This window comes from Juglans regia, chromosome 10, assembly GCF_001411555.2.
Source record: "Juglans regia cultivar Chandler chromosome 10, Walnut 2.0, whole genome shotgun sequence".
In the NCBI taxonomy this organism is placed as follows: domain Eukaryota; kingdom Viridiplantae; phylum Streptophyta; class Magnoliopsida; order Fagales; family Juglandaceae; genus Juglans; species Juglans regia.
Genome location: NC_049910.1, coordinates 12,090,057 through 12,117,364, shown reverse-complemented (window position 1 = coordinate 12,117,364; position 27,308 = coordinate 12,090,057). Strand labels below are relative to the sequence as shown.

The following is a 27,308-nucleotide window of genomic DNA, read 5'->3' as shown; positions in this document are numbered from 1 at the left end:
CGATAATTCAAGAGACTTATGTCCGACTGGCTATAGGCGGAGCAGAGCTCAGGAAACTCTAGCCCAAGCCAGTGCTTCGTGGCAAGTCCAGAAACTTAGCTTGTAGAATGAAGGTTAGCAAGTCAATAAACTTGTCTCCGACTGGTTGTCGGCAGGGCGGAACTCGAGAGGCTCTGGCCCTAGCCAATGTTTCGCAGCAAGTCCAAAGACTTGGCATGTAGCATGAAGGTTGACAAGTCCAAAGACTTGGCTTGTAGCATGAAGGTCGGCAAGTCAAGGGACTTATGTCCGACTGGCTGTGGGCGAGGTAGAGCTCGGGAGGCTCTGGCCCTAACCAATTCATCACGGCAAGTCCAGAGACTTAGCTTGTAGCACGAAGGTCGGGAAGTCAAATGACTTGTGTCTGACTTGCTGTGGGTGGAGTAGAGCTCAAGAGGCTCTAGCCCTAGCCAATGCATCGCAACTTGAGAGACTTGGCTTGTATGATCAAAGCTTTTAGATAAAGGCAAATGGAGATGAAATCATAAGTGTTTTCTCATTCATGAGTTGTTGGTTACATTGTTGGGGCGAAACTGTGGCCCTTACACAAAATACTTTCTCAGGTGCTCGACATTCCATGGGTGGGGCAGCTCACAACCTTTCTGGTCCTTCAGACGGTAAGAGTCGGGCCTTCCGCATGCCGTCACCACAAAGGGTCCTTCCCATCGGGGACCTAGCTTTCCTTCTTCCTGGGTGGTGAGCCCCTTCTACTTCAAGACCAAGTCTCCTACTTTGAAGGCCCAAGGTCGGACATTCCATGGGTGGGGCAGCTCACAACCTTTCTGGTCCTTCAGACGGTAAGAGTCGGGCCTTCCGCGTGCCATCACCACAAAGGGCCCTTCCCATCGGGGACCTAGCTTTCCTTCTTCCTGGGTGGTGAGCCCCTTCTACTTCAAGACCAAGTCTCCTACTTTGAAGGCCCAAGGTCGGACTCATTTTTTAAAGGATTGTTTGACTTTCCTTTTGTTTTTCGCCATCCAACTTGCTAATTCTTCTCGCCTTTCTTCAAGAAGGTCTAGGTTTTCTTTTAATCCTTCGTCATTGCAATTTGGGTTGAAGTGTTGAACTCGATACGTGGACATTCCCACCTCCGCTGGGATCACAGCTTCAGTCCCGTAGACAAGCACGAAAGGTGTTTCTCCCATGGGGGTCTTGACGGACGTTCGGTATGCCTATAATACACTAGGGAGTTCCTCGGCCCATCTCCCCTTCTTGTCCCGCAGCTTCTTCTATAGGATATTCAACAAGGTTTTGTTGGTCGCCTCTGCCTATCCATTGGCTTGTGGGTGCCCTGGAGATGCGTACTTGGCTTTGATCCTGAGCTCGGCACACCACTCCTAGTAATGCGAGCAATCAAATTGTTTGTCATTGTCTGATATGAGGCTCTGAGGAATGTCGAACCAACAAACTATGGATTTCTAGAGGAATCTCGTGATGGCCTAGGTCGTGATGGTTTCCAGTGCTTCTGCTTCCACCCACTTTATGAAGTAATCGATTACTACTACTACAAACCTCACTCCTCCCTTGCCCCCGAGAAACGGGTCGATAAGGTCGAGACCTCCATTGTGCGAAAGGCCAAGGGGACACGATGGATGTCATGGCGAGCAATGGGGAATGGGCACATGTTCTTGGCACTTGGGGCATTTCTTCACGAAGTCCTCTACATCCCGGAGGGAGTAGGGCCAATAATACTCCATACGTGTGACCCTGGCGGCCAGCGCCCTTCCACCAGAGTGATTTATGCAAATTCCTTTGTGTATTTCGGCTAGGACATACTGGGCTTTCTCAAGTGACACACACCTTAGGAAGGGCTCGGAGAAGCCTTTCTTATACAGAACTCCTTCCAATAACATGAAACGCACCGCTCTGTTTCTAATCCTTCATGCTTCTTCCTGGTCACCCGAGACCAGGCCTTCACTGAGGTACTTTATGATATCAACGGCCCACTCCGGTGGTGATGGCTGGACGACAAATACGCTGATCTCGATAGCTGGCATGTCAATCGTTCAGGCTACAATGCGATCCCCGAAGAGGGGCCTCTTCCTGGCCTGAGGCGACCCTTGCCAAGCAGTCAACTTTGTGGTTTTCCCCCCTTGGCATCTGCTGAATGTGGAAATACTTGAAAAGGTAGCACGCCTGCCCCACCTACTGAAGGTACTTCTTCAGTTTTTCCCCTTTCGTGGCGAACTTCCCCATTATTTGACCAACTACCACCTGCGAGTCGGCTCTCACCTCAATCTCAGTGGCTCCTAGCGACCTGGCTACCGACATTCCCGCCAGTAGTGCCTTGTACTCAGCTTCGTTGTTGGTAGTTTTGAAGCTAAGTTTGATTGTGTAGTAGTGCCTTGTACTCGGCTCCTCCCCAAGCTCTATGATGATGTGCACACCTACACCCCCCCTAACCAGGCAAGACGAGCCGTCAACGTAGACCTGTTAGGGCTTGCCTTGGGGTACGATAGGCGTCTCTTCTGGCAAGTCCGAGAATTCGGCTATAAAATTTGCCATTGCTTGCCCCTTGATTGTCGTGCGATGGAGGTACTCAATGTCAAACTCACTCAATTCAATCGCCCAGCTCATCATTCAGCTAGACAAATCAGGTTTATGTAGTATTTTTCTGAAGGGAACATCAGTGAGCACCTTCATCAGGTGGGCTTGCAAATATGGCCTCAGCCGCCTTGCGGCAATGACTAATGCAAATGCCAACATTTATGTTTGGGGGTATCTCCTCAACACTGCAAAAGCTTCCCCAAGATCGGCGATGTGCTGCTCGGGCTTTCTGCTTTTGACCAATAGGTCATCTACATATACCTCCATGTTCCGTCCAATCTGCTCCTTGAACATCCGATTGACCAGTCGTTGATAAGTTGCGCCGGCATTCTTCAAACCGAACGACATAGCTTTGTAACAGTAGAGTCATCGGTCAATGATGAAGGTTGTCTTCTCCTCCTCGTGGGTTCATCCTGATTTGATTGTACCCTGAGTATACATCCATGAAACTGAGCATGTGGTGTCCGGCCGTCGAATCCACTATTAGGTCTATGCGCGGTAGTGGGAAGCTATCTTTCGGGCAGGCCTTGTTTAGGTCAATGAAATCAACACACATTAGAAAGTCACTCACTTTCTTAACCAGGATCACGTTAGAAAGCCATTCGAGATAGTGGGCTTCCCTGATGAACCCCTTAGCTAGGAGGCGATCCACCTTCTCGACGATGGCTGCATACTTCTCTGCACTAAAGTTGCGACGCTTTTGCTTGAACTTCCTAGCCTTGGGATCCATGCTCAGGCGATGTCCAATGACTGTTGTGTCAATTACGGGCATTTCTTCGTGGCTCTAGGCGAACATGTCTTGGTCCTTGATGAGGAGCAACTTTACGGATCTTCTCAGCTCGGGAGCCATTTTGGTTCCCACTCGGATGGTCCGTTTGGGTCTTTACGGATCCATTGACACCAATTTCAAAGGCTCATTGGGCTCTACCAACCGTAATGCCTGCTCGTCCCTAACTTCTTCATCCAACTCCGTCAAGGTCAAAGGTGGGGGCCGGTCGACATCCTCTCGCACTCCTTCGAGAGCTCAGACCTCCTTGGCCTCCTTCTTCAGTTCCCAAGCATAGTATTCCCGTGCCAAGACTTGCTCGCCACAGATATTGCCCACTTCCGTAAGGGTTGGAAATTTCATCTTCAGGTGGAATGTGGAGGTCACTGCCCTCAGGTTGTTCAGGGTTGGTCACCACAAGATTGCATTATTGGAGGAGGGGGCCTTCACCACAAGGAAATCCACCATGGTAGCTACCGTTCTTGGGGCCTTCCCTGCCAGGATGGACAAGGTGATAGCACCAATCGGCTGGACTATGTCTCCAGTTAAGCCTTTAAGGGGCGTTGGGACAGGGTGCAACCAATCGGGCATGATTCCTATCTAGAGGAAGGCTTCCCATAATAGGAAATCACCAGAACTGTCGTTGTCGATCAAGACCCTTCTCGTCGTGTAGTTGGCAATTTGCATGGTCACCACTAAAGCGTCATCGTGAGGGTGGAGAATGCCCTCCTCATCCTTTTCACTGAAGCTTATTATCATCCCCCTGAGTGGCTTCTAGTGCTCGGGACTGCCCTGCTGGTGGTGAACACTTCTTATACCTGGCCTGGGCCCTCCGTGCTAAAGAGGTGGTCCCTACCCTAGTGTATCCTCTAGCGATTGTGCGGATTTTGCCCACTGGTTCATTTTCCGTGGCCTGGCTTCTTTGGCACAGGCTTACTCTGGGTCGTCCTTCTGCCCTTCACCTTGCTGGACTTTCACTTCTCCGTTGCCACGAGCGACCATCGGGTCGTCGGCTGCGTCGCTCGTCTAACAGGGCTTCCAACTCTTACATTTTCCGTTTTCTGGTGAAGTAATCTTCTGTTCGGTGGCTATCAGTGCAGTGGTAGGTGCAATACTTAAGGCGGGTCTTGCCCTATTGTTGTTCTCCCCGCGGGCTTGCGTTTCTTTCGGCCTCCAAGGCCACGCTTGAGTGCATGTGTTGTTCGACCTGCCAGTGAGCAAGCTGCTCTTCCTTGCGCTTGGTCTCGCATGCCTTCTTTCTATTACCTTCCCGGCTCGCACTGCTGCTTTGGACGGCAATTCTCTTGTCTGGCCGTTCCAGCTAGGTCTTCAAGGAAGCCGTCGACGCCCGAAGCGTGTCTTCAGCATTGATGAAACCGTCAACTCGATCCATGAACTCCCTCAACGAAGTGGGGGTTTTTCATGCGATCTCGATCATAAAAAGGTTACGAGGCCAGACACCCCAAGCAGAACCGCCATAGTGATTTTTTTTTTCATTCTGGTAGTTTGTTGAACCGAAAGAGGTATGACTTCAAACTTTCATCATCCCACTACTTCACAATCAAAAGGTAGGCAATAGGACGCCTCCTTTTCCTGCTTGCTATGAATTGTCTCAGGAAGAGTCGGGCCAACTCGGCTAAGCTGTCGATGGTACTGGGCAGCAGAAACCTGAACCATGCTCTCACCGTCCCCTTCAAAGTGTAAGGAAATGCCCTACACATGACTTCCTCCAGGAACGCATGCAGGGTCATATGAGCTTTGAATGTTTCCATATGTTCCAAAGGGTCCCTGGATCCATCGTACGCATCTATCTGCGAAATTTTGAATCTTGAGGAAAAAGGAACCGCCATAACCTCAGCATTATACGGCAAGTCCGTGCCAGTGAGTAGCTAGTCCATCATTGACGTCGTGCCCATCTGTTTGGCCATCTCGGCATATTTTTCCTTGAGTTCATGGAGCTCAATGTGCATCATGCGCCGCTCTTCTTCGGCTGCCATTACCTCAAGGGCTCAACAGGACTCATAGTGGTGGTTCTGCTCGCCTCCCTCTAGTTCCTCGTTGGTCCTCCACAGGGAGGCATTCTCCTAGCAGAGAGCCATCACCTCCTCCATCAGCTTCCATATCATTTCAGCTTGTTCATTGACTCTGGCTTCCATTGCTTCGAGTTGTTCTTCTTCACGACATGAGGCTTGGGAGTGTGTTGTTGCCAGCATGCAAAGAACACGCTACTATAGGAAAGAAAGAGATCCCATAAATGGTGCCAATGTTGATGTCGTGTTTCACAACCTAGGCAACTCCACGCCACTAAGTTCGGTCTAGATCCTGTTTAGATAGAGAATGGGGGCTTGGGGTGCCATGGTACCTCCGATACCTAAGTCAGTTATTGAGATAGAGTGAAAGGGGGAAGCATTCAATCAGAGAGAATAATGAGCTGAAGTATGAGAGAGTCTTAGCCCCTTCCCTGGCTTGGGGAGAGGGTATTTATACTTGACCGGGGGTGATCCCCAAGGTGGAGGTGCTGGGTGTGCCACTCTGTAGTGGGGTCGGGTGTCCCTGCCAACTCTCTGCTGCACAACAAACTCGCCAAACCTGATTGTAGTTGTCACTGACACCACAGGAGGCACGTCGTTGCGTGCCGAGCCCTGGAATGCATTAAATGCGGCGTGGATCCATGTCCTAGTGTGCCTGTCTTCGTCCTATTAAATGCGGCATGGTTCCGGTCAGGTACATCCATGCCTCTGACCAATTTGAACCCCAGGGTTCAGGGACATGATATGTCCCTGATTGTCAGCCAGTAGTGGTGTCAAATAGTTCTGTCTTCCATCCTCTAGTCTACATGCTTTGACCGATCGCTTCCCTTCCTGGGCCCCCTGGATTGACCTGACCCAACCCAATCGTTGTCCTCGGGCCCTGGGACCCTTCAGGGCGTGTGGACCATGCCTATTCCCCCTGGCCAGGCCCCGGGGATTACTCCCCTCACACAGGGTTTTGAGAATTAGAACCACTGCCACTCGGTAACCCTTGTAGGCAAGCAAATTAGTGTTCAATAGTCTTAAAACTTTTTGATCAATGATTTTGTTTTTAATAATTGGTATCCACATATTTTTTACAACTAGTATCTAAATTTTACAACTAGGATTCAATAATCTTAGAGCTTTTGGATCTACGATAAGGCCTTTAACAACTAAATTAAACAAGAAAACACACCCACGGTTTTCTTTGTTGTGTTTTATGGTTTTTCTTTGTTGCGTTTTATGGTTTCATTGGTTACCATTACCGGATCATTTCCCTTCAATGGATGAAATCATAATTTGAACCTTGAGTCTGTCACAACACTCTGCTTTGGGTTCAAAAAATTAAGAAATCTGAACCCACCAAATAGTGAGCAGTCTAGGAATCATATTCCTACGCTCACCCATTTGCCTACATTTTGTTTCCAACCAAATGGAGGCCGGTATGGAAAAATCTATTTATAAATTATCATCCTCCTCTCAACATCTCTTGATGTGGCAGTAAATTATAGGCACATAAATGAAACATAATAAATAGTCTCTAATCATTTAATACTACATCATGATATAATGATAAAAAAGATTATAAGTAGCATTATCGGTCGGTCGGGTCACCCGGATTTTAATTTCTAATCCATTTTTTCTTTCCTCACTTCCTGATTTTTACTATATGGTAAAAGGGATTTGAATCAAAACCTTGTTTTAGATCGACCGATTTTTACTGTATGGTACTGAATGTAGCAAAAGAGTTTTCCCGAGTAAATGCATCAAACATTCTTTAAGAAGAATAAAGGGCCAAAGGCAACGCCGGAGGTGGAGTTGGAAGCGATAGGGTGGGTTTATGTTGACATTACAAGATGGAAAACTCTCGCGTTCTATGCTGTACAACTTCTTATAATTAAGTCAGGCACAAACACAGAAAACTTCAACCAAATAATCAGAATGAAAAGACGCGATTCTGAAATATGATTATGAACATTGTCCAACCCAATAAGCACATAATTATTTTTGGTCCCTCCATATATCACTTCAGTCCCAGAGATGCAGAGAAAAAGGGCATAACGACCAGGTCATTCCCTCAATGCTAAAATCAATCAACCACAGAATTTGTTTACCTAAACATGGGGCAGAGTACATTAAAAATTTTTGGAAGATGATATATACGTTTGACATGAACGTAACTCAGAAAAGGCTAGGAAATAAACGAAGGCTATAGCACAATAGGAAACGTCTTTCACATCATTACACGATAAAATATTAATCAGATAGGAATTCGAACTAACCTCTTTAAACCAAATCCCTTATGATACAGATACCTCCACATGGCTGAAAAGGACGAAAGGAATGAGCCAAGAACCCAACCTTTGTTTTTCCTTTTCAGCAGATCCACTACAAGGAGAAACCCAATAAACAATCTCTAGATTGTGCCAATAGGGTTCCACCAGCTCTCATTCCCATAGCTGACATAGGTAAGCTCTTCTTGTAACATGATGTCCCGAGTCTCGACACTCTCAACAGACTCAACTACTTGCACTAGCTCGAGGCTTAGTGGTGGTAGCAATGTCGACAGAAGAGATAAATCTTGAGACAAGCACAGCCTCATTACTTACGGCCTTAGAGGCTGCCACATCTTCCAACCGCTTCCAGGTTGATTCTCGCTTCTCCTGTGTCTCCCTCGCCTTGACTTCATCTTCTTCAAATTTCGCCAAGCACTCATGAAAGAGTGCTTCATCAGCATCTGAAAATATTTTCCTCACATTTAATGTTAAACTCTGAACAGCTTGGTTCCAGTGACTGCGTGTATTTCTCTCCATAGCTGGGAAAATTATAGGCAGAATCACATTACGGTTCTGTGTGATTAGATTTCTAATGTGATCATTGTTCCACAAAAACAATGCACGTTCAGCAACCTGCCAGAAAAAAATCAGTTAAAACATCCATTTGGTTCTTAGATGTTTGACGTCCACACTTTTAATTAACTGCACAAAAATGGGGCACAAGCCTAGTAATTAAAAAAAATGGGGCACAAGCCTAGTAATTAAAAAATAAACAAGTGAAACTCAAGCTCCAGAAGTAATGATAGACAATTCAGGATAGGAGAATTTTATCAAGATTAATCCGGATTAAGTAGAAGGCGGCAGGCATGCATAATGCATGTGACTTCCACAAATTATTTAGCTTTCCTCGCTAAAAGTATTTAGTTGACTTCACACAGCAGAAAATGAAGAAATTCTTTTTTACGATAGATAATTTTGGCCACTCCTTCCAATATCTGAAATGATGCCCCACTCCACTTTAATATAAGATTAGATGACATGCTCATTGTATGACTTTTCACTATGGCTTTTCAGCTCCATAAACAGAACATGTGGAAGAGAATTCTTCAGTTGATCTGGCAACTGAGAAACTGAGAAAGCATTTGAGTTCCTCAAATATAATTACATATAGGCCATATATTGCCTCAAAGATGAAGAATAATATACTACGCTGCATTCCCTTGTCCATCATATCGCCTCAAAACCTACCAGAGTTAAATAAAAGTAGCTCTCAATCATAGTGTAGACACTCTTTTTTCTTCTTGATTAGTTACACATACACCAATTTGGTGTCTTTAGTTCATGACCTCGCCCTTCAAAAAGGTTTTTGTTATAAAGGGGGAAGCATCCTTTGAACTAGAGAGCTTGTTGGCAAAAAGTAGACAGAATATTGCAGGTAGAAGAAGAGTTTTTAGGTTGAAAGTACCGTTTGTAGCATTAAACATCATTTGCATCTTCTATATTTATAAAGTTCTGATTACTGATAGTCAGCCTTCCATTTTCATACCAAATATTATATAAAAATCAAAATTCCAAATATAAAATAATTGAAGTCCTCTTCTAAATTCTGAAGGCATATTTCCTCAGTTCCACAGCACTCAATATCAAAAGTCAAGACATATCGATCCCATATGTCTACTTTATACCCTGGATTGTGTACAGAAGGGTGATGAATGGGATCCCACATTACTTGAAAGGAAGAAGTTCAAGCCTTTTATAATGATTTCAAGAAGCTCCAATTGTAACATTGACTAGCTTTTTTGGAATATAGACCCAGATATAGCTTGGGCCTTCCTTTAAGTTTCAACCCTATAAAGCGGTCTAGGATGGAGAATTTAAATCAAATCATAATTGGGTATATCATCATAAGCAAACACTTCAAAAAAAGAACGGGTGGGAGGAGGAGGTTCTGGCAAAGTATCAACTATGGATCTATATTAGATACATCTCTTCTCAGGATAAATTATCTGGAAATGGACTTAGTTCAATGTCATTTCCCCAACAAAGCCAGTACCACAGCTTTGGGGGAAAAAGGCTATGAGACATCCTGGTAGAAATAAGATAAACTATTCTCAAGAATTAATACAGAATATGAGTCTAAACAATTTCCCTCATAAGTCACAACGTTGAATGGGTTGGAGGGAACGATGGACTCCATTAAGGAATACCGTGAGATGTAGATATGGTTATGTACTGAAAATCGGAGAACGAATTGTGACATTCACAGAGATCGGGTTATGCTAGATTAAAAGATCAAGTTAGTTCTTTTCCTACAGAGAACATATGAAGACCTTTTAACAATTCATAAACATAGATTATATGCCAAAAGAACCTGTTTACTATCCATCTTCAAATTCAACAGCTTAGCATATAATCAACATCAAAGCGTATATAATTAATACAAATAACCCACCAGGTGAAATAGTGAAAGATCAAAAAATCCATAACCCTCACAACCACATTTTAGAGTCACAATCTTATTGTGACACAATTAAATTTCCAAGAAGGATGAGGACCCAATTATCAGTGAGAAATGAGAGTAGCAATTATGTGTGTGCGAGAGAAGTATACAAAATAACGGTCAAAAGCTGTACCTGAAAATGTGAACTGTTGAGGCAGCGACCAATTTGACGGAATAGAGGGACCATGCAGCGCTGAAACTCTGCTCCCTGTGTGACTTCAAGAACTTCCTCCAATTCACCAAGGAACATAACCTCCTTTGAACTATTAGTTATGGGCCAATACTTTAAAAGACCTCGAATCACAGTGTCAGCCAGCTTGGCATCTTTTTCCACAAATTGAGTAATGCAATATGATAGTTGCTGGTGGTACATAGATACACACTTTGGCTTATGAAGGGGAATCAAAGCACGGACAAGGAACAGCTTGTGCTCCTCCTTCAAAGGTAAAGCAAACCCATTAATTATACTGCCCAATATTTCAAGCAACTCCGCAACCCCATTGTGCTTCTCTGTCTCAAAGATGAACCGATAGAAGATATTATTGATAGCTTTCCTAATGAATGGCCGATGCACCATGAACTTACCATAAACGCGGTGGAGAATTGTTTTTAAGTAATCCCTCTCTCTCTGATCCTCAGAATCAAACAACTCAAGCAATCTCAACACAAATGAATGGTCAATATATCTTTTAGCAAGCTTGGCATCTGTCTCCGGTGAAGACACAAATCTCAATAAAAACTCGTACACAATCTGAAGATGAGGCCAAGCAGGTTCCATGGTCGGTTCCTCCTCTTCTGGGTCGTACATTTCTGGGACCTTGCTATCCTGATTTGGAGATGGAAATGTTCGAAACAAATTCGCAGCAACCATCTTCGTAATTGCTTGCATTGCCACCTCATTGAACTTTGAATTTACTGATGTAACGTAATCAACAAGCTCAAGCAAGGTTTGCCTTTTAACATCCTTCTCTTTAAGGTTCTTTGCAGAATCATTGAAATCGAACACAACACAACACATATTCAGTTTCCTAATAAAGAGAGACTGCTTCTCTGAGCCCGGGACATCTCGAAAACTTGGCAAAAGCTCATAAACCACCGGAGCAGGCAAAGAACTTGCATCAGCCGCAATTGGAGCTGATTTTTTTCCTTGATTCGATTTAGTCATACTGGATGGGTGAGGAGCAGGAGCCCCATTATTCGAAGATTTCGAAGTGGTTTTCGAGCCATAAACGGAATTTGATACAGCAAACGAGTTCAAGGAAGAATGGGCATTGACCGCTCCATCATTGACATTGTTCGAGTCATTATGGGATGATTTTGAGGGTTTTCGAGGTAGTTTACCGAATATCTGTTTGATCATATCTACAAAACCCTAAAAACGCTGACCCTAACCCAAATTTTCCTAAAAGATTATATCTTACGAATACAAAACATAGATGGAAAATGGACACCCAAAAAAACCCTTATCACAAACCAATACCTAAATGGGTCCGTGCATGTAAAACTTCGGAGTTTAAATTTGCAAAAGCAGATTCGAAGTTAGAACATTTGGAATTGAAGAAGAGAGTTTAGGCTGCGAAGGAATTGAGAAGGCAAAGAATAGAGAATCACTTACATCGGAGGGCACGGTTGAAGAGATCCGACTAAGTGCGATGACACTAGTACAAATGCCAGACAAACCAATAAAATTTAAGCAGAAAAGTGGGCTTTTCCTTTCCCCATAAACCCTAATTCAAAATTTCAAACTCCCCTGGTTTGGGTCCAATTGGTTTCAGAGAGAGAGAGAGAGGGAGACAGAGGAAACTGACACGAAAATTAAACTAAAAATAGAAAATGCTTGTAACAATTATAGCCAAACACATCCCTCTCTATCTCTCTCGCTCGCCCTCTCCGGTAAAATCTAATTCCTATGCTGCCTCACTTTGACGGTGAAAATGAAAAGAAATCGACAAGATATTATATATACACACACGTATCCACACAAATTAATAAATAAATTTTATTTTATAAGATTTCAAGATATAAAACTTTCTTATATTTATACAATTTTAAAGCGGACAAAGTTCATCATTCCGTTTAAAAATATGATCAAATATAAATGATATATATGTGTAAATTTTTTATATTTATTTTGAAAGTTTACTTTTTCTCAAAATAAATATAAAAAAATTACAAATTTTAAAATCTCGTTTATTTTTATAAATAAAATAAGATAAGATAAATTTATATAAAAATTAAATAAAATATTATTAATATATATTTTTTTAATATTATTTTTATTTTAAAATTTAAAAAAATTAAATTATTTATTTTATTTTATATAAAAATTTAAAAAAAATTATAATAATTAGATAAGATGATAATAATTATGAAAATTAATATATTTATATTTTTTAATATATTAATAAAAAAATTTATAAAACATATGATGTAAATAATATATTAAATATAGCCACGTAGGATGAGAGGACGTAACAAGGACGGAAAGCAAATAAATGGACCCCAAAAGTGGATCGGGTCATTTGGGTTCGGGATTGACTCGAAAAGTAGAATCAGTCCTGTTGATAAGTCTTTGGAAGCCAACCAGAGCCACTCCTCAAAAATTTCCTCCAAATCTTCATCCTATATCTATTTTTATGGGCATGGGAATGGGTTGCAGATGAACCCCACAACAATATAAGCATATAGAAAAATAATTTATACACGTTTTAAATAGATAAATTTCATATAAATTGTTATAAAAAAAAATAAGTATTATTTAAAAAAATATAAAAAAAAAATTATCTTTTATTAGTACGATTCACTTTTTTTTATAAAAAATTTATATAAAACTGTCTATTTAAAACTTATACCTAACATTATTCAAGCATAAATGTCTTTTAAGCTTGGCCACTATGAATTTGTTCTTTACACCCCACATCCATTACCTAATTACTTTTTAATCTCTTACCCATTATATTGCACGATGGCACGAGTAAATTGATTATTTTTCCATTCCCACTTTTCTCGAAGTGCCACCCTTAGATTTGGATAAGATGAAGTTCCTAGTATGATTTATATATTAATATGATTTATTTTCAAGAAATATAATAAGCCAAATAACAAGAAATACTTAATAAATATAAGATTCTTATCGTAAACTTTATACGGTATGGCGCTAAAGTTGTGGAATTAGAATATGAAATTTTGTTTCACATTGTTCATGCATCTCAAATTTCTCGAGTTTGAGCGAAAGCTTTAAGCATAAGACCCGGTGGAGTTGACACTGGCGACTTTGTCTTGCCGTGCTTTGTGGTGCGAAAGTCTTAGGCGCGCGACACGCACTTATTATTGTTAAATCCAACTGAGTTTACCACAAGTCTTGGGCGACATTCGGTTCATATATATAAATATATATATATATATATATATATATTATAACAAGAACATATCATTAATAAGATAAAACCATTACACCCTGTTTTTATCAAGCCAAATATGAGAAGCAGACGTTGACACATCGCCCCACCACTTTTCAATATTCTCAACATTCCAAAGCAAGCCTATATATGCGCAGCCTCATTCTCCATCCTATGTTCATATTGGATTTTGTACTCAGCAAAGAGTTCCAACAGCCCCTTTACTTCTTTTTGCAAGTTTCCCAGACTTTCTAGAATTAACTTTGAAAATCCCAAATTTGCAGATTACTGTAAGTTTCGAAACACATAGCAAGAAGCTCAATTGTTTCTGGGTCATTCAGTTCATTCTCAACTTTGCTGCCAGCCATCACAATACCACATTCTAATTCATCTTTGAGAATAGCTCCCAAACATGCATTGTGATGATAAAAAATATATATTGTTACAGCTTCCACATTTAGTTTAAGGTAGCCGGTGGGGGATGGATTCCAGTAATGAATAGTCTTTAGTTTTGTAATTGGTAAAGATTCTAGGTCCTTGTAAACTTTCTGCAGAGACAATGCATAATCAATCACCTTTGTAGGTTCAATATGAATTTGTTCAACTGTCATCTTGTTGCTTCTTGAAAATGCAAATTGCAAGAGTTTGACTAGGATTAGGTGACTAAGATGATAGACATCATCTTAAGTTGAAATTTGTATTTTGGATTAATATAAAACATTTTGATCGTATCTAGAGTTTGTTAGTAAGTGTTTTAGATAAGTAAAAACAGTATAATTCAAGTTCCAAGGTTTTGATCTTATCCAAAGAAAAGTTCGAATGTGAAATTGCCACTATTGAGAAGATAAGTATATGGTGTCAGCAAATCGTCAGCAGAAACCATCAGAAAGAAAATCATTTCTTCAGTAGAATTTCACTGACTTGGAAACTACTTTCAGATAAGATATTTAAGTTGTCCTATTAATTAGGATCTGCAAAATTCAGCCTTGGAGATATTGGAGAGTGTTTTTCTAGTGTTTATGTGTGAGGAATTTTTTTTTTCTCTCACATGAAGTGTAATCGTGCTCGAAGGTGGAGAGAGTGATCATGTTCAGCCACTAAAGTTTTAGAAGAAGAGACAATATTTGAACATCGTCAAAGATTCCAACTGTTAGTGCAATAGAGACAAACATGTCGTTTGTCTGGTCAAGTAAGCATGTCAACTAAAAAAGGTTTTGTAATTAAAACTTGCTTGTAACGGATTTTCAAATAATAAAATTGATTTTTTTGGGTTTGGCTGCCCTGTAAGATTTTACCTTTAAAGAGTTCTTTAAATGGTTTCTCTTCGTTATCAATTATGGTGTTATGTGTTATTGCTTTCTTATTATATAATTGCATGAATGTTGACTAACCAATTAATTGAGTGAATTGGTAGCCCTTGTTGATGCTGACATGAGTTAAGCATACAAGATGCTTATAATGGCTTATGCGAAGAAGTTGTCAAGTTAAGAAAGCTTAACAAGAAACTGTACAGCAAACTTATAGATGTGGAGAATGAAAAATATAATCTCTGTGAGACACTGAAAATTTCTGAAGTTGAGATCTCGATATTAAAGACTTAAAAGGATGGAGTAGACAAAAAATTGAAGAGTTCTCAAGAAATTAGAAGAGATGCTAAGTACTCAAAAGTCCAGTTGTGACCATACTGGATTGGGGTATACAACTTCCTAACACAAAGATCTTAAGTCTCATCATCCGCTTCCACTATCTCTAAAAGTATTGTCTTTGTCAAAGGAAGTCAAGTTGTGAATGCTCTAAAAGAAGTCACTTCAAAGTCAAATCATTTTGAAAAACCACATGAAACATTAATCTCAAAGAAACTAAATTGAGGTAAGTTTGAAGATAAGTTTGTATCTATTTGTCATCATTGTGGTATTTCTGACTATATAAGGCCATATTGTTTTAACTCGAGTAAAGTGTAGAAAAATAGAAATCAAAGAAAATCAAAGAAGAAGGCAAAGAATCTTGAAAATCAAGTCTAATAGTTAAGTCATCAAATAACCTCAATAAGCCTAAAGTTAGGTGAACTATCTGAATTTTGTATTCACAACAAAAAAAAAATATTATGAAATGTAGTAATGATGAAAATAATTGCTCAAAACTTAAATAAAAAAGGGTGGTCAAAGAAGATGTCATATGTCTAGTTGCTCACATAGCCCTTAAGTCAATAGACAATTGCCTTTGGTACCTGGACAACACATGCTCGAGACATATGTCCAGTGACAAAACTTTGCTCAAGAAGATCGAGTTGAGTCTTGGAGGCACCGTGACATTTGGAAATGGTAGCAAGTCCATTGTCAAAGGAAAATTGAGTGTTAAAATACCTAGACTACCTATTCTTCATAATGTTTTATTTGTTAATGATCTTAAAGCTAACTTACTAAGCATTAGTCAATTTTGTGATAATAATCTTACTATATAGTTTTCAATGAATGAGTGCAATGTTTACAACAAAGTTGGTGAATGGATCTTGAAGGGCACTAGAACATCCGACAACTATTATGGAGTCTCCTCAACAGCCCAATTGTGTTGCTATAGAGTTTTGTTGGATAAAGTCAAGTCGTGGCACCAACGACTTGATCATTTCAATCTCAAAGACTTATCAAAAATTTCATAAAGGGAAGCTATTGTAGGTTTGCCTAAGCCTCTCAAAGTCAAGAAGATGGTTTGTGGACCGTGCCAAGAGGGAAAAAAAATAAGAGCACAACGCAAGAAAGTTTCAAAAATTTTCACTACTCAACCACTTGAGCTACTTCACATGAAATTGATGGGTCCAGCACAAACTGAAGTCTGGGTGGAAAACAAGTATATTATGGTCATTGTGGATGATTTTTTCAGATTTACTTGGACTATTATTCTCTTGAGAGAAAAATCTAAAGTGTTTGATCGTGGCAAGAAGTTGTTCAAGAGACTACAAATAGACAATGATCTTTCTATCTCTAGAATTCGTAGTGATCATGGTAAGAAATTTGATAATACTAATTTTTCTTTTTTTATGATGAACAAGGCATTCATCAAGAATTTTCTACTCCTATTACTCCTCAACAAAATGGAGTGGTTGAAAGGAAAAATAGGGTTATTCAAGAGATGATATGAACCATGTTGAGCAGCAAGAAAATGGCCTTGTATTTTTTGGGAGAAGCTATGAATATAACAAGTCACATCATAAATCGAGTTTTTCTAAGGCCTAGCACCAAACATACTCCTTATGGCTTGTGGGAAAATAAAAAATCAACAGTTAAGTACTTTAGAGTATTTGGCAGCAAATGCTACACTTGCGAGATCATGGAAACTCACATAAATTTGATAGCAAGAGTGATGAAGGGGTGTTCCTTGGATACTCATCTAATAGCAAAGCATATAGAGTCTACAACCTACGAACAACAACAGTCATGAAATCTGTCAATGTGGTTGTAGATAATGAGTTAGTCGAGACCACTAAAAAGGAACTTGAAAACTTAAAAGAGATAGGCAGCTCGAGATAGGTCGAGCTGCTGAAGAGTGCGCACAAGAATAAAGTGATGAAGACTACATGTAACAAACTCCTCAAAATTCTCCTCCACAGGACATAGAACCCTCCACAAGAGTTACACACAATCATCCAAGAGAGAACATTCTTGGTGAGCTGGATGAAGGTACGAGACTTCAAAAAAGAGTGTTAAATCAAGTTTATTTTTTGTATTTTTGTCACAAGTTGAACTCAAGAAGGTAGAGGAAGCCTTGAATGATGAAACTTGGGTGAATGTCATGCAAAAGAACTTTACCAATTCACAAGAAATGATGTTTGAGAGTTGGTTCCTAGACCTAAAAATTACAATGTCATTGGAACCAAGTGGATCTTCAATAACAAGTCAAATGAACATGAAACCATTGTGAGAAACAAGGCTAGGCTAGTTGCACAAGGCTACACATATGTGGAAGGAATTGACTTTAATGAATACTTCACTCATGTTGCTCGGTTAGAGTCAGTCTGCATACTTCTTATCATTGCTTCCCATCTAAATTTCAAGTTATATCAAATGGATGTCAAGAGTGCATTTTTAAATGGCATTCTACAAGAAAAGGTATATGTAGAATAACCTAAAGGTTTCATTAATCACCTATGTCCTGACTATGTTTACAGGTTGAATAAAACTCTTTAAGGGCTAAAACAAGCACATTGTGCTTGGTATAAAAGACTCACAGCTTATCTACTTGAACATGGGTTCACTAGAGGATAAGCTGATAGGACTCTTCAACAGAAAATCTGGTACACAACTATTCATTACTCAAATTTATATTGATGGTATTGTGTTTGGAGCAACACTTGATTCACTCTCATATGATTTTGCTACTGAAATTAAGTCTGAATTTAATATGAGTATGATTGGTGAGTTTAACTTCTTTTTGTGTATTCAAGTAAAACGAACTAAAGCATAAATTTTTATCTCATAATGCTGGAGAGCTTGTTAAAAAGTTTGGGATGGAAGGCAAGAGTCATGCTCGCACTCCCAAGAGCACATCAGTAAAAATCAGCACTGACTCTACAGGTAAAAATATTGATCATACTCTATATACAAGTATGATTAGAAGCCTTCTTTATATCACTGCTAGTAGGCCCGATATAGCCTTTAGTGTTGGTGCATGTGATAAGTTTCAGTCTAATCCTAATGAATCACATCTCACTGCAGTCAAAAGTATCATTAAGTATCTTAGTACAACTGTTGACTATGAGATTTGGTATTCAAATGATGCAAACTTCGAACTAGTTGGTATTCAGATGTGGATTGGGTTGGAAATGTTGATGATAGAAAGAGTACCTCAAGAGGTAGCTTTTACATAGGTTGAAACTTGTAGCTTGGACGAGCAAGATAGTGATAACTCAAGTGTTATTAGTATCTCCAAGAATCTTGTTTAGCATTCTAGGACCAAACACATAGATATTAAACATCATGTCATTGGAGATTTGGTCGGGTCTAAGATAGTGTCCTTGTATCATGTGTCTACTGAGCATCAATTGGTTGACTTGTTTACTAAACCTATAGACGGTTTAAGATTTGAGTTTTTAAGGAAATCCATAGGTGTGTGTGACATTAAGGGCAGGTTTGAAGGGTGAGATGAGAATTTTGTGTTTTGTTTTAGTGTTTAAAATATTATGTTTTAGCATTATTATTGTATTAGGATTTGAAAAAGTTGAATTGAGATTTGAAAAAGTTGAATTGTTTATTATATTTTGTATGAGGAATTGAAAAATGTGTAATGATGAGATGAAATGAGATGAGATGAGAATTTTGTGTCTCATCCCACCTCCCAAACCTGCCCTAAGTGATAGGCCAACTTGCATTTCTTTCTATTATTTTATGCACATCATTAGTTTAGGACATGCATTTCACATATTGTTTTTTTCATTTTTACATTATTTGACATTCCTTTGCTTTATTTTTCAATTTTATTTTTGTTGAGTTGGGCAAAGATCATGTTGGGTGTGCCAAGTATTGAGTGCTCGGTTCTTCACACTTCCCATACTTGGAGCTGGAACATCTCTCTATTTTTATGTAGTCTATAATGTGAATGTAGACCCCATGGCTCATTTTGCCAAAGTCAAATTCACGTGAATTGTGAGAAACTTATTTTTCACATTTTATTCATTATGTATGGTCTATAAACTTTTTTAGATCTTGTCCAAAGGGGGAGTCTACACCTTAAATTGACTAATACTAGTTGAACCTTGTACTAAAAGTCAAGAGGTCTCTTCTTGCTGAACATAAAAGTTTGATCCACATAGAAAAAGTCAGTATTTCTTCATTGTGGAAAAAGACAAACACCATATACGAATCTTGTTTCTTAAGTCCTTATAGAAAAAATTATTGCTCTATTTATTGCGGAAAAAGATGAGGAATAAAATGGACACATCAAAGGTTGAGCAACTTTATGTTTGGAGGAGATACTCTTTCAAAATATCTAAACTCTAGCATAAAATTTGACTTTTGAGGTGAGAGATAAACCATGGGAAATATATGTAAAATATAAAATAAATATGAATTTTTTTTTTTTTTTTTTTTTTATGGGAGTAAGTAGCCTCACTCACACACCCAAATGGACTTTGCTCATGATGAATATATGGTGTGTCCATATTCATTTTGTCTTGTTTCAAATAAGAGAGCATATTTTTTGGGTTGTGTGATTGATACTGGTGTTTGAATAGTTGGTGCACTTAGGCAAGTGCTTTGGCTTAAATAGATTTAATTTTTTTAAATTTTTTTTGGGTCAATCTTGATTTTTCATTGTTGAGATTTGTTTTTTTATTTGTCATTTTTTTCCATATGGCCATTTTTATACATGAGGGCATGTTTCATATGCAATCTGGGAGCCTTTTTACAGAGGTAACTTAAGTCACGGTGGGACTATAAGGCTTACTATAGTAAATGACTCAGTCTCATTATTTTACCAAGTTTATTACCTAGCCCCTTTTAAGAGGGACTCCCAGGCACATTGGCACACTCACGCCTGATACCTCCTAAGACCCCTCCTACTCACGTCATTTCACTTTAGGCCCCTCAAGCCTCTTCATGCCCTAGCCGAACATGATTTCTTACACTTCTTATGCTCTAGAGCACTCTGTGGTTTCAAAATCGAGCAGACGTCCTAGCCTACACGATCCACAGTCACAGTATGTGCCTCATTTTTTCCTTTGTAGCTCTAGGGTTCGATGAACACTGTTGTGATGCTAATGATTCTTTTTTCTTGTTTGGGTTATGAATCATGCATCTTGTGGTTGGGTCTACATTTTTAATGAATGCAGGAAGGATTTCTAGTGCGTTCTTTATTGCATTAGGCATTTCAGATTTCATGCGTTGTTCACCAAGTACTTAAAGTTTTGCCTCAACTAATGTTTTTAAGCATTTTGTCAATAATTTTACATGCATTCATGCACATACCTTGTTCTAATCATCAACACCTGAAAACTCTTCCAGTGAGGAAGAACTTCCAGCTGAGGAAGAGCTTCCAGCTGCCACTCCTCCTACACCGACACCGTCTAGTGCTGCGTATGAGTGCTTCACTTCACCACAAGCTTAAGTTGCATATAGGAACATCTTCTCACACAGACCAGTCCTAGGTGAGAAAGATATGTCTCGCTGATTTCCCATCCATTGATTTTGACATTATTCGAAGAATTTTTGGGAATAGATATTAGAAAAATCTCATACACTCCTCTCCTACTTTGTGTGTTAAGATAGTTAGGGATTTTTATTCTAATATAGCATAACATAATATTTGTTGTTAGGGGAACCACCATTGAGGTTTCCCCTGCCATTCTAAGGGATTTATTTGACCTACCTGTTGTGGAGTACTCTCCTATATACTCATATAAAGGGATGGGTGCCCCAACAAAAACATCCTTACGCAATCTTTTTATTGGTCCTCATGGCCTAAAATGGAATCCTAAGGTCCATAGACTCCCTATAAATGTCATACTCCCTCAATACAGACTTTTAGCCTAAATTGTGTTATCCAGCCCCCAAAATTGTGTTGTCCAACCTTTGGTCCATTTGTCATCAAACTGAGCTCCCTCTAGAGCATGCATATTTTATGTATGCCTTAGCTACAAGTGTATCCATTGATTTTCCTAGGCATGCCATAGATATTATTCATGGCTCTCATGTGAATAAGGAGCTGAATCTGCATTTTGGAGGTTTAATCACTAAATTGGCCCTTAAGGATAAGGTTCCTCTTTGAGACAATGAGCCAACCATGAAGATGGCTGGTTCTATTTCTGCCATTACAGTGGTTAAGTCAGAAGCTATGTTGTCCAAGAAGAGTCCACGTACCACAGAGTCTACTTCCTCTCCACCTGAGCCTTCGGTACCTTCCTCTCAAGTGCTGGAGAAAATAACTCAGCTCTCACAGAAGATTGATGCTATTGCTGCCAAAGTGGATGTCAACTAGCATAAGTTGGAGCAGTGCATTGTTGTTTTCACTCCGATTGTGTGCAAGCGAATGATATCTTGGTTTAGCTATCTCTGGATATGCAACAAGTCATGGAGATTGTCATGGACTCTGATGGAGTATAGGCCTAACCTTTGTCAGCTTGTTGACAAAAAGGGGGATTAGTGGAATAACAAAGCAGCATACTGGATTGAGGGGAGCAGAGCAGATTTTTTTTCCTTGCATTATTCTTCAGTTTTTATTTTGGTCTATAGCTAAAACTTGTTGATGGTTGGTTGTTCTGACTTACTTTGTGTTTGCTGGACATACTTTTGATGTTGAACTAGAATATGCTTAGATTTAGATTTTAAAAACTTTTGAATTTTGATGGTATTAAACTTAATCACTATTCTATATCATTATTTGTGACATCACAATTGTTTGCTTGGAATTTATACTCGGGTTTTGTTTTGTTGGTTGTGTTTGACAGGTTCAAGTTACATTCATCAAAGTTTGATTTTGTCACCAATTCGCCAAAAGGGGATAATGAAAATGCTAATTGCAAGAGTTTGACTAGGATTAGTTGACTAAGATAATAGACATCATCTTAAGTTGAAATTTGTATATTGGATGAATGTAAATTATTTTGATTTTATCTAGAGTTTATTTTGGTTTTATCTAGAATTTGTTAGTAAATGTTTTAGCTAAGTAAAAACAATAGAATTTGAGTTTCAAGGTTTTGATCTTAACCAGAGAAAGAGTTCAAATGTAAATATGCCACTACTGAGAAGATAAGTATCAGGTGTCAGCCAATCATTAGTAGAAACTGTCGTAAAAGAATCATTCCGTCAGAAGAATTTCACTGTCTTGGAAACTACTTTCAGATAAGATATTTAGGTTGTTCTATTAATTAGGATCCCGATATTAGGCCTTGGAGGTATTGAAGAGTGTTGTCTGAATGTTTGTGTAAGAAAATTCTCATTTTCTTGTTTTCTTCTCTCATAGAGTGTGATTGTGCTCCAAGATTGAGAGATAGTGATCGTGTTCAGTCCTTGGACTTCCAAAAGAAAAGTCAATATTTGAAGATCCTCAGAGGTTTTGGCCGTTACTGGGGTAGAAACAAACGGGTTGTTTCTCTGTTCAAGTAAGAGTGTCAATTGACAAATGTTTTGTAATTGAAACTTGCTTGTAACGGATTTTTAAATAATAAAATTGACTTTTCTGGATTTGATATTCCCATAGGGTTTTATCTTTAAAGAGTTTTTAAATGGTTTTTCTTCATTACCAATTTTGGTGTTATGCATTAGTGCTTTCTTATTATATAATTGCATGAATGTCGACTAACTAATTGATTGAGTGAATTGGTATATCTTTGTGTTGCTATACAGGGATATTTGGGTAATTTTACTCCTATACCAAAAGCCCCAAGCTATTAAGAAAAAAGTGGTTAGGTCATTTATGTTTCCCTTCTCTAGTACAAATAGTGCAATATTCATTATATTCATATCCTCCTCTATGTTCAGTATAGTAGGAATATATTTGTTCCACAAATCTCGAATGGAAGAGTAGTAAATTAAAGCATGTTGAAGGTCTTCCATATTGTTTGTACAAAAACCACACTTATACTTAGCCTCCACTTTCTTTTTTCTAAGATTAGATTTGGTGGGGAGGCTTTTTTCCACGAGCTCTCCATGCAAAGATCTTGATTTTATTGAGAATTTTCATCTTCCACGGCTCCTTCCACAGTTTATTCTGGCCATGAGCATTGGAACTTTCCCTACTGCTTCTTCTTAATTTCTCTGTAAAACAGTGTTAGACATTCGGTTCATATAATTTAGTTGGATGTATTCAATATAATCATTTAGCAATAAATAAATAAATAAATAATTGAATAACATTTTGGACATTGGCCACTCACAAGATGTTGGGTAGTCTTAACAAGTCTTGAATGAAAACATGAGAACACCCCTTGTGTATATGTTGGATCTTTTAAAAGGGAGTAATGTTACATACAGCCCCCATTTAAGGACTGCATATGTAAGTCTAGTCAATTTTATCTTTCAAATTTTTTAAAATTACAATAATATCCTTATCAAAATGGTATTTTTTTTTCAATTTAATGAAGGGTTTGTACATTTAAATAGAATTTCTTTTTAAAAGGATTAGGATACAAACATATAAAGGGAAAGCTAGTTTTTTTTTTTTTAACAATTTCTCAAACCCATCTGGAAATTGTCTTTCTCTAGAGTGATGGAATCAGTAGCAGGCTTCTCTCTCTTTTTTTTTTTTTTTTTCCCTAATTTATGACTTATGAGAGAACCCTAACCATCTATTGCCATGGTTCAAGCCACCCTTTGTGGCCATCGGGGTGGCTTTTGCCACCAACGACAGCCATAAGAATAATCCCAAAAATCATTTTTTGAATTAGTCCAATGAGTACTCTCGACCACCATTGAGAGTGGTCCAATCACTTTTGTAGATATGAACTATATCAATTCCTCTAATTTTTGTTTTTCTGTTGTCAAAAATAATTTTTATTCAATTAATGGAACTGGAAGGGTGATGCAAACATATTTTTATTTTCTAAGTAAATTAAAAAAAAAAAAAAAAAAAGAGTGAGAGAGAGAGATTAAGGATGCAGAATCCAATTTGAAAAGAGTGCATCTTTGCATATCAGAATTTGGTTTAAAGTCAACTCTTTCTAAAAATGTCAATTGAAAAACGCCTAATCATTATAAAAAAATAATGCTTCTTTCTAATTCCTCGGCCATGAACTTATTCAATAAAAGTCAAATTTCAAAATTCAACCACAATGAGATCTTAATCTCAACGGTTGCAAAAATCAAAATCTAATCACAATGAGATCTTAGTCCATCCAAAATCTTGAGAGATTTCAATGGAAAACTAATTTTCATGAGCCTAAATTAAAAACCGACCATTTTCTTAAAACAAAATCAAGTTTTTATTTCTCAATCAAAAACACAAATCATCCTTGAAATGCCAAAAAAAAAAAATTCCTGACAATTAGTTTATGTTTATTCTACAACCAGTAAGACACGATGCACTTGTTAGCCCAGAGTTGAGAATAAAGGAAAAATAATATCGTACCAAAACATTGCTACAAGCATAAATGGATTATAAAAAAATAAATTCATAAATTGACGTAGTTTCTTGTGATCCATTAGATCTACTTTACTATAAAAATAACTTTACAATCTGACGTGTCATATCAAACCATGCAACTTTCTGAATTGGCTTTTATGTAATTCATTTGTGATTAAAATATTTACTTTTTTGAATGAACAATAGCTCTTTATTGATATCACTCCTCATATGAGGGAAATAATACAAGTGGGACAGCTTTCCAAATCAATTATATCCTCATCAATTCCTAGAGCATTTTTAGCTAGAGCATCAGCTTCTACATTAGCTCCTCTTCTAATATGATTAGCTTTCCAAAATTCATACTGCGATAGAACATATTTAGTGTCCCAAATGAAAACTCTCGAGCTATGATTGGAAGCTTCTTTCTGTAAAATGCTTCTAACTACCTGCAATGCATCACCTTCAATGATAATCTTCCTTATACCAATCTCCAAGATAAAACTAACAGCTTGGAAGGCATTAGTATAACTAATAGTTTGGAAGGCTCCATATGACTCAGCTAGTAGGGGTTCTTGACAAAAATCTCTTTGCAATCTTTTGGTTACTATTACGTGCCTTTCATGATCTCTAATTATAATCCTAATACCAACCTTGCCAAGTTCCATGCAAAGAGCTGCATCCCAGTTCACCTTATACACCCCACCCCTTCAAGAGGAGGGTCCCAACTACAAATGTTAACATTCAATCCTTCCTCTACTCTGCTACATGTCTGGTTTGCAGCCTAATAGTCTTGAAGTAGTTGTTTTGCTTGGTTCATAACTCTCATTGGGTGAGTGAATGTTCCTTTGAAAATAAATGAATTTCTACGCTACCAAGTTTTCTTAGTTGTTACCACCATTTCCTCCACTAGCTCTTGCTAAAAAAGTTCAAACATGGTGGCAATCAAATCCAAGAACCTAACTACAGAAAGACCACTTTTTTTAAGCTTCTTTGAGCAAAGACTCTATACATCCTTTGCAACAGTACACTCCCATAAAGCATGAAGACCAGTCTCCTCTTCTAATAAATAGATAGGGCATAAAGGTGAATCCACAACCTTCCTTTTGAAAAGGCTTAGATTTGTTGGTAATGATTCCATGTAGGCTCTCCAAATGAAAACTTTTGATGCATTAGTAATATTCAACTTCCAAATTGTAGACCAAACTTTTCTATGAGAACTAGAGTTGGATCCTTGCCCTTTCCCAATCTCCAAGATATCCTTCAGTAAGTGGTAAGCACTTTTCACAGAAAAAATACAATTCATGCTGCATCTTCACACCAGTTTATCAGGGCAATTAGAAACACTGATAGGGATTTGTTTGATTAGCTCCACTTCACTGCAAGAGAAGATATTTTCCATCAAAGGAACATTCCAGCTTTTAGTGTCTAAATCTATGAGACTTGCCAACTTTGCATTAGGGTCCAGCATAGAGAGTAGGCTTTGTATCTTGAAAGAGGATGGCTGAGGAATCCATCGATCATTCCAAATCCTTACTTGTTCACCATTACCAACCCTCCATAAGGAACTTTCTTCCACCAATTTCTTTGTTGCAAACAACCTCCTCTAGATATAAGATGAATTAGAACCTAGTTTAGCTTTAAAAAAAAAAAAATTCTAAGAAAGTATTTTAGCTTGAGAACTCTGCTAGCTAAGGCCTCTGGATTATGCACTATTCTCCATCATTGTTTAGCAAGCATGGCCAAATTAAAGCTCTCCAAGTCTTTAAAACACAACCCATCTGCTGACTTGGCCTTACCCATTTGACTCTAAGAGACCCATTGAATCTTTATTTCATTTATGATGTTGACTCCACCAAAAGCTCCTCATGACTTGGTTGATCTCTTTCAGTAGAGATCTAGGCAACTTAAAAACCCACATGCAGTAAGTTGGTAAAGCTTGGATCACTGCCTTCAAAAGGACCTCCTTCCCAGCCTGTGACAAGATCTTAGTTTTCCAGTTGCTCACCTTGCTTCTTACTCTACCCAGTATGCAATTGAAAGCTTGGTATCGAGACCTGCCAATGAGTGCAGGTAATCCAAGATACTTTCCATATGAGGTTGAATATTTAACCCAACAATACTCAATATACGGCTTCTAACTTCCCTGCAAGCGTTTTTGCTCAAATGAAAAGAAGTCTTATCTCTATTAAGTCTTTGGCTTGAGGCTTGTTCATAGGAGTCAAGAAGGCCAGTCATTCTACTCCATTCTACTGGATTTGCTTTACAAAATAATAATCTGTCATCAGTAAAAAAAAAGTGATTAATACATATTTTTCCTCGAGCCATAGGAATACCAATTATAAAATTAGTGCCTCAGCATGATTAAGAATGGAGCTCAAACCTTTGAACATAAAATAAAAAAGTAGGGTGACAGTGGGTCACCCTGCCTTAACCATCTTGATGCTTTGAATTGTGCTTGAGGGGAACCATTGAATAGGATGGAAAAAGAAACAAAATTGATACATCTCATAGTCAAATCAATCAATCTCTAATGGAAACTCAGCATGGACATAGTTGCTTTAAGGAAGTCTCACTCTACCCTATCATAGGCCTTACTCATTTCTAACTTTGAGGCCATGAAACCAGATTTGCCCTTCATCCTCGAGTTCATTGAATGCATAGATTCATAAGCAACTATTAATTTGTCAAGAACCAACCTTCTTGGAACAAAAGCACTCTGAG

The 27,308-nt window shown here is 38.6% G+C and overlaps 1 protein-coding gene across 1 annotated transcript; it reads right to left on the bottom strand.

Moving 5' to 3' along the window:
• Positions 1–7,405: 7,405 nt before the first annotated feature.
• LOC109011645 (serine/threonine protein phosphatase 2A 59 kDa regulatory subunit B' gamma isoform) lies at positions 7,406–12,076 on the bottom strand. The gene is made up of 2 exons (XM_018992932.2): positions 10,274–12,076; positions 7,406–8,273 (listed from the first exon to the last, which is right to left on the bottom strand). Exons 1-2 carry the CDS (start codon positions 11,498–11,500, stop codon positions 7,884–7,886), a joined length of 1,617 nt encoding a protein of 538 aa, XP_018848477.1. The 5' UTR covers positions 11,501–12,076; the 3' UTR covers positions 7,406–7,883.
• Positions 12,077–27,308: the final 15,232 nt, after the last annotated feature.

Excerpts from the sequence above, each read along its gene's own strand:
- LOC109011645 (XM_018992932.2), bottom strand. The coding sequence starts at position 11,500 with ATGATCAAACAGATATTCGGTAAACTACCTCGAAAACCCTCAAAATCA. Across the intron at positions 8,274-10,273 it reads TCAACAGTTCACATTTTCAG|GTTGCTGAACGTGCATTGTT; the intron begins GTACAGCTTTTG and ends TTTTTCTGGCAG.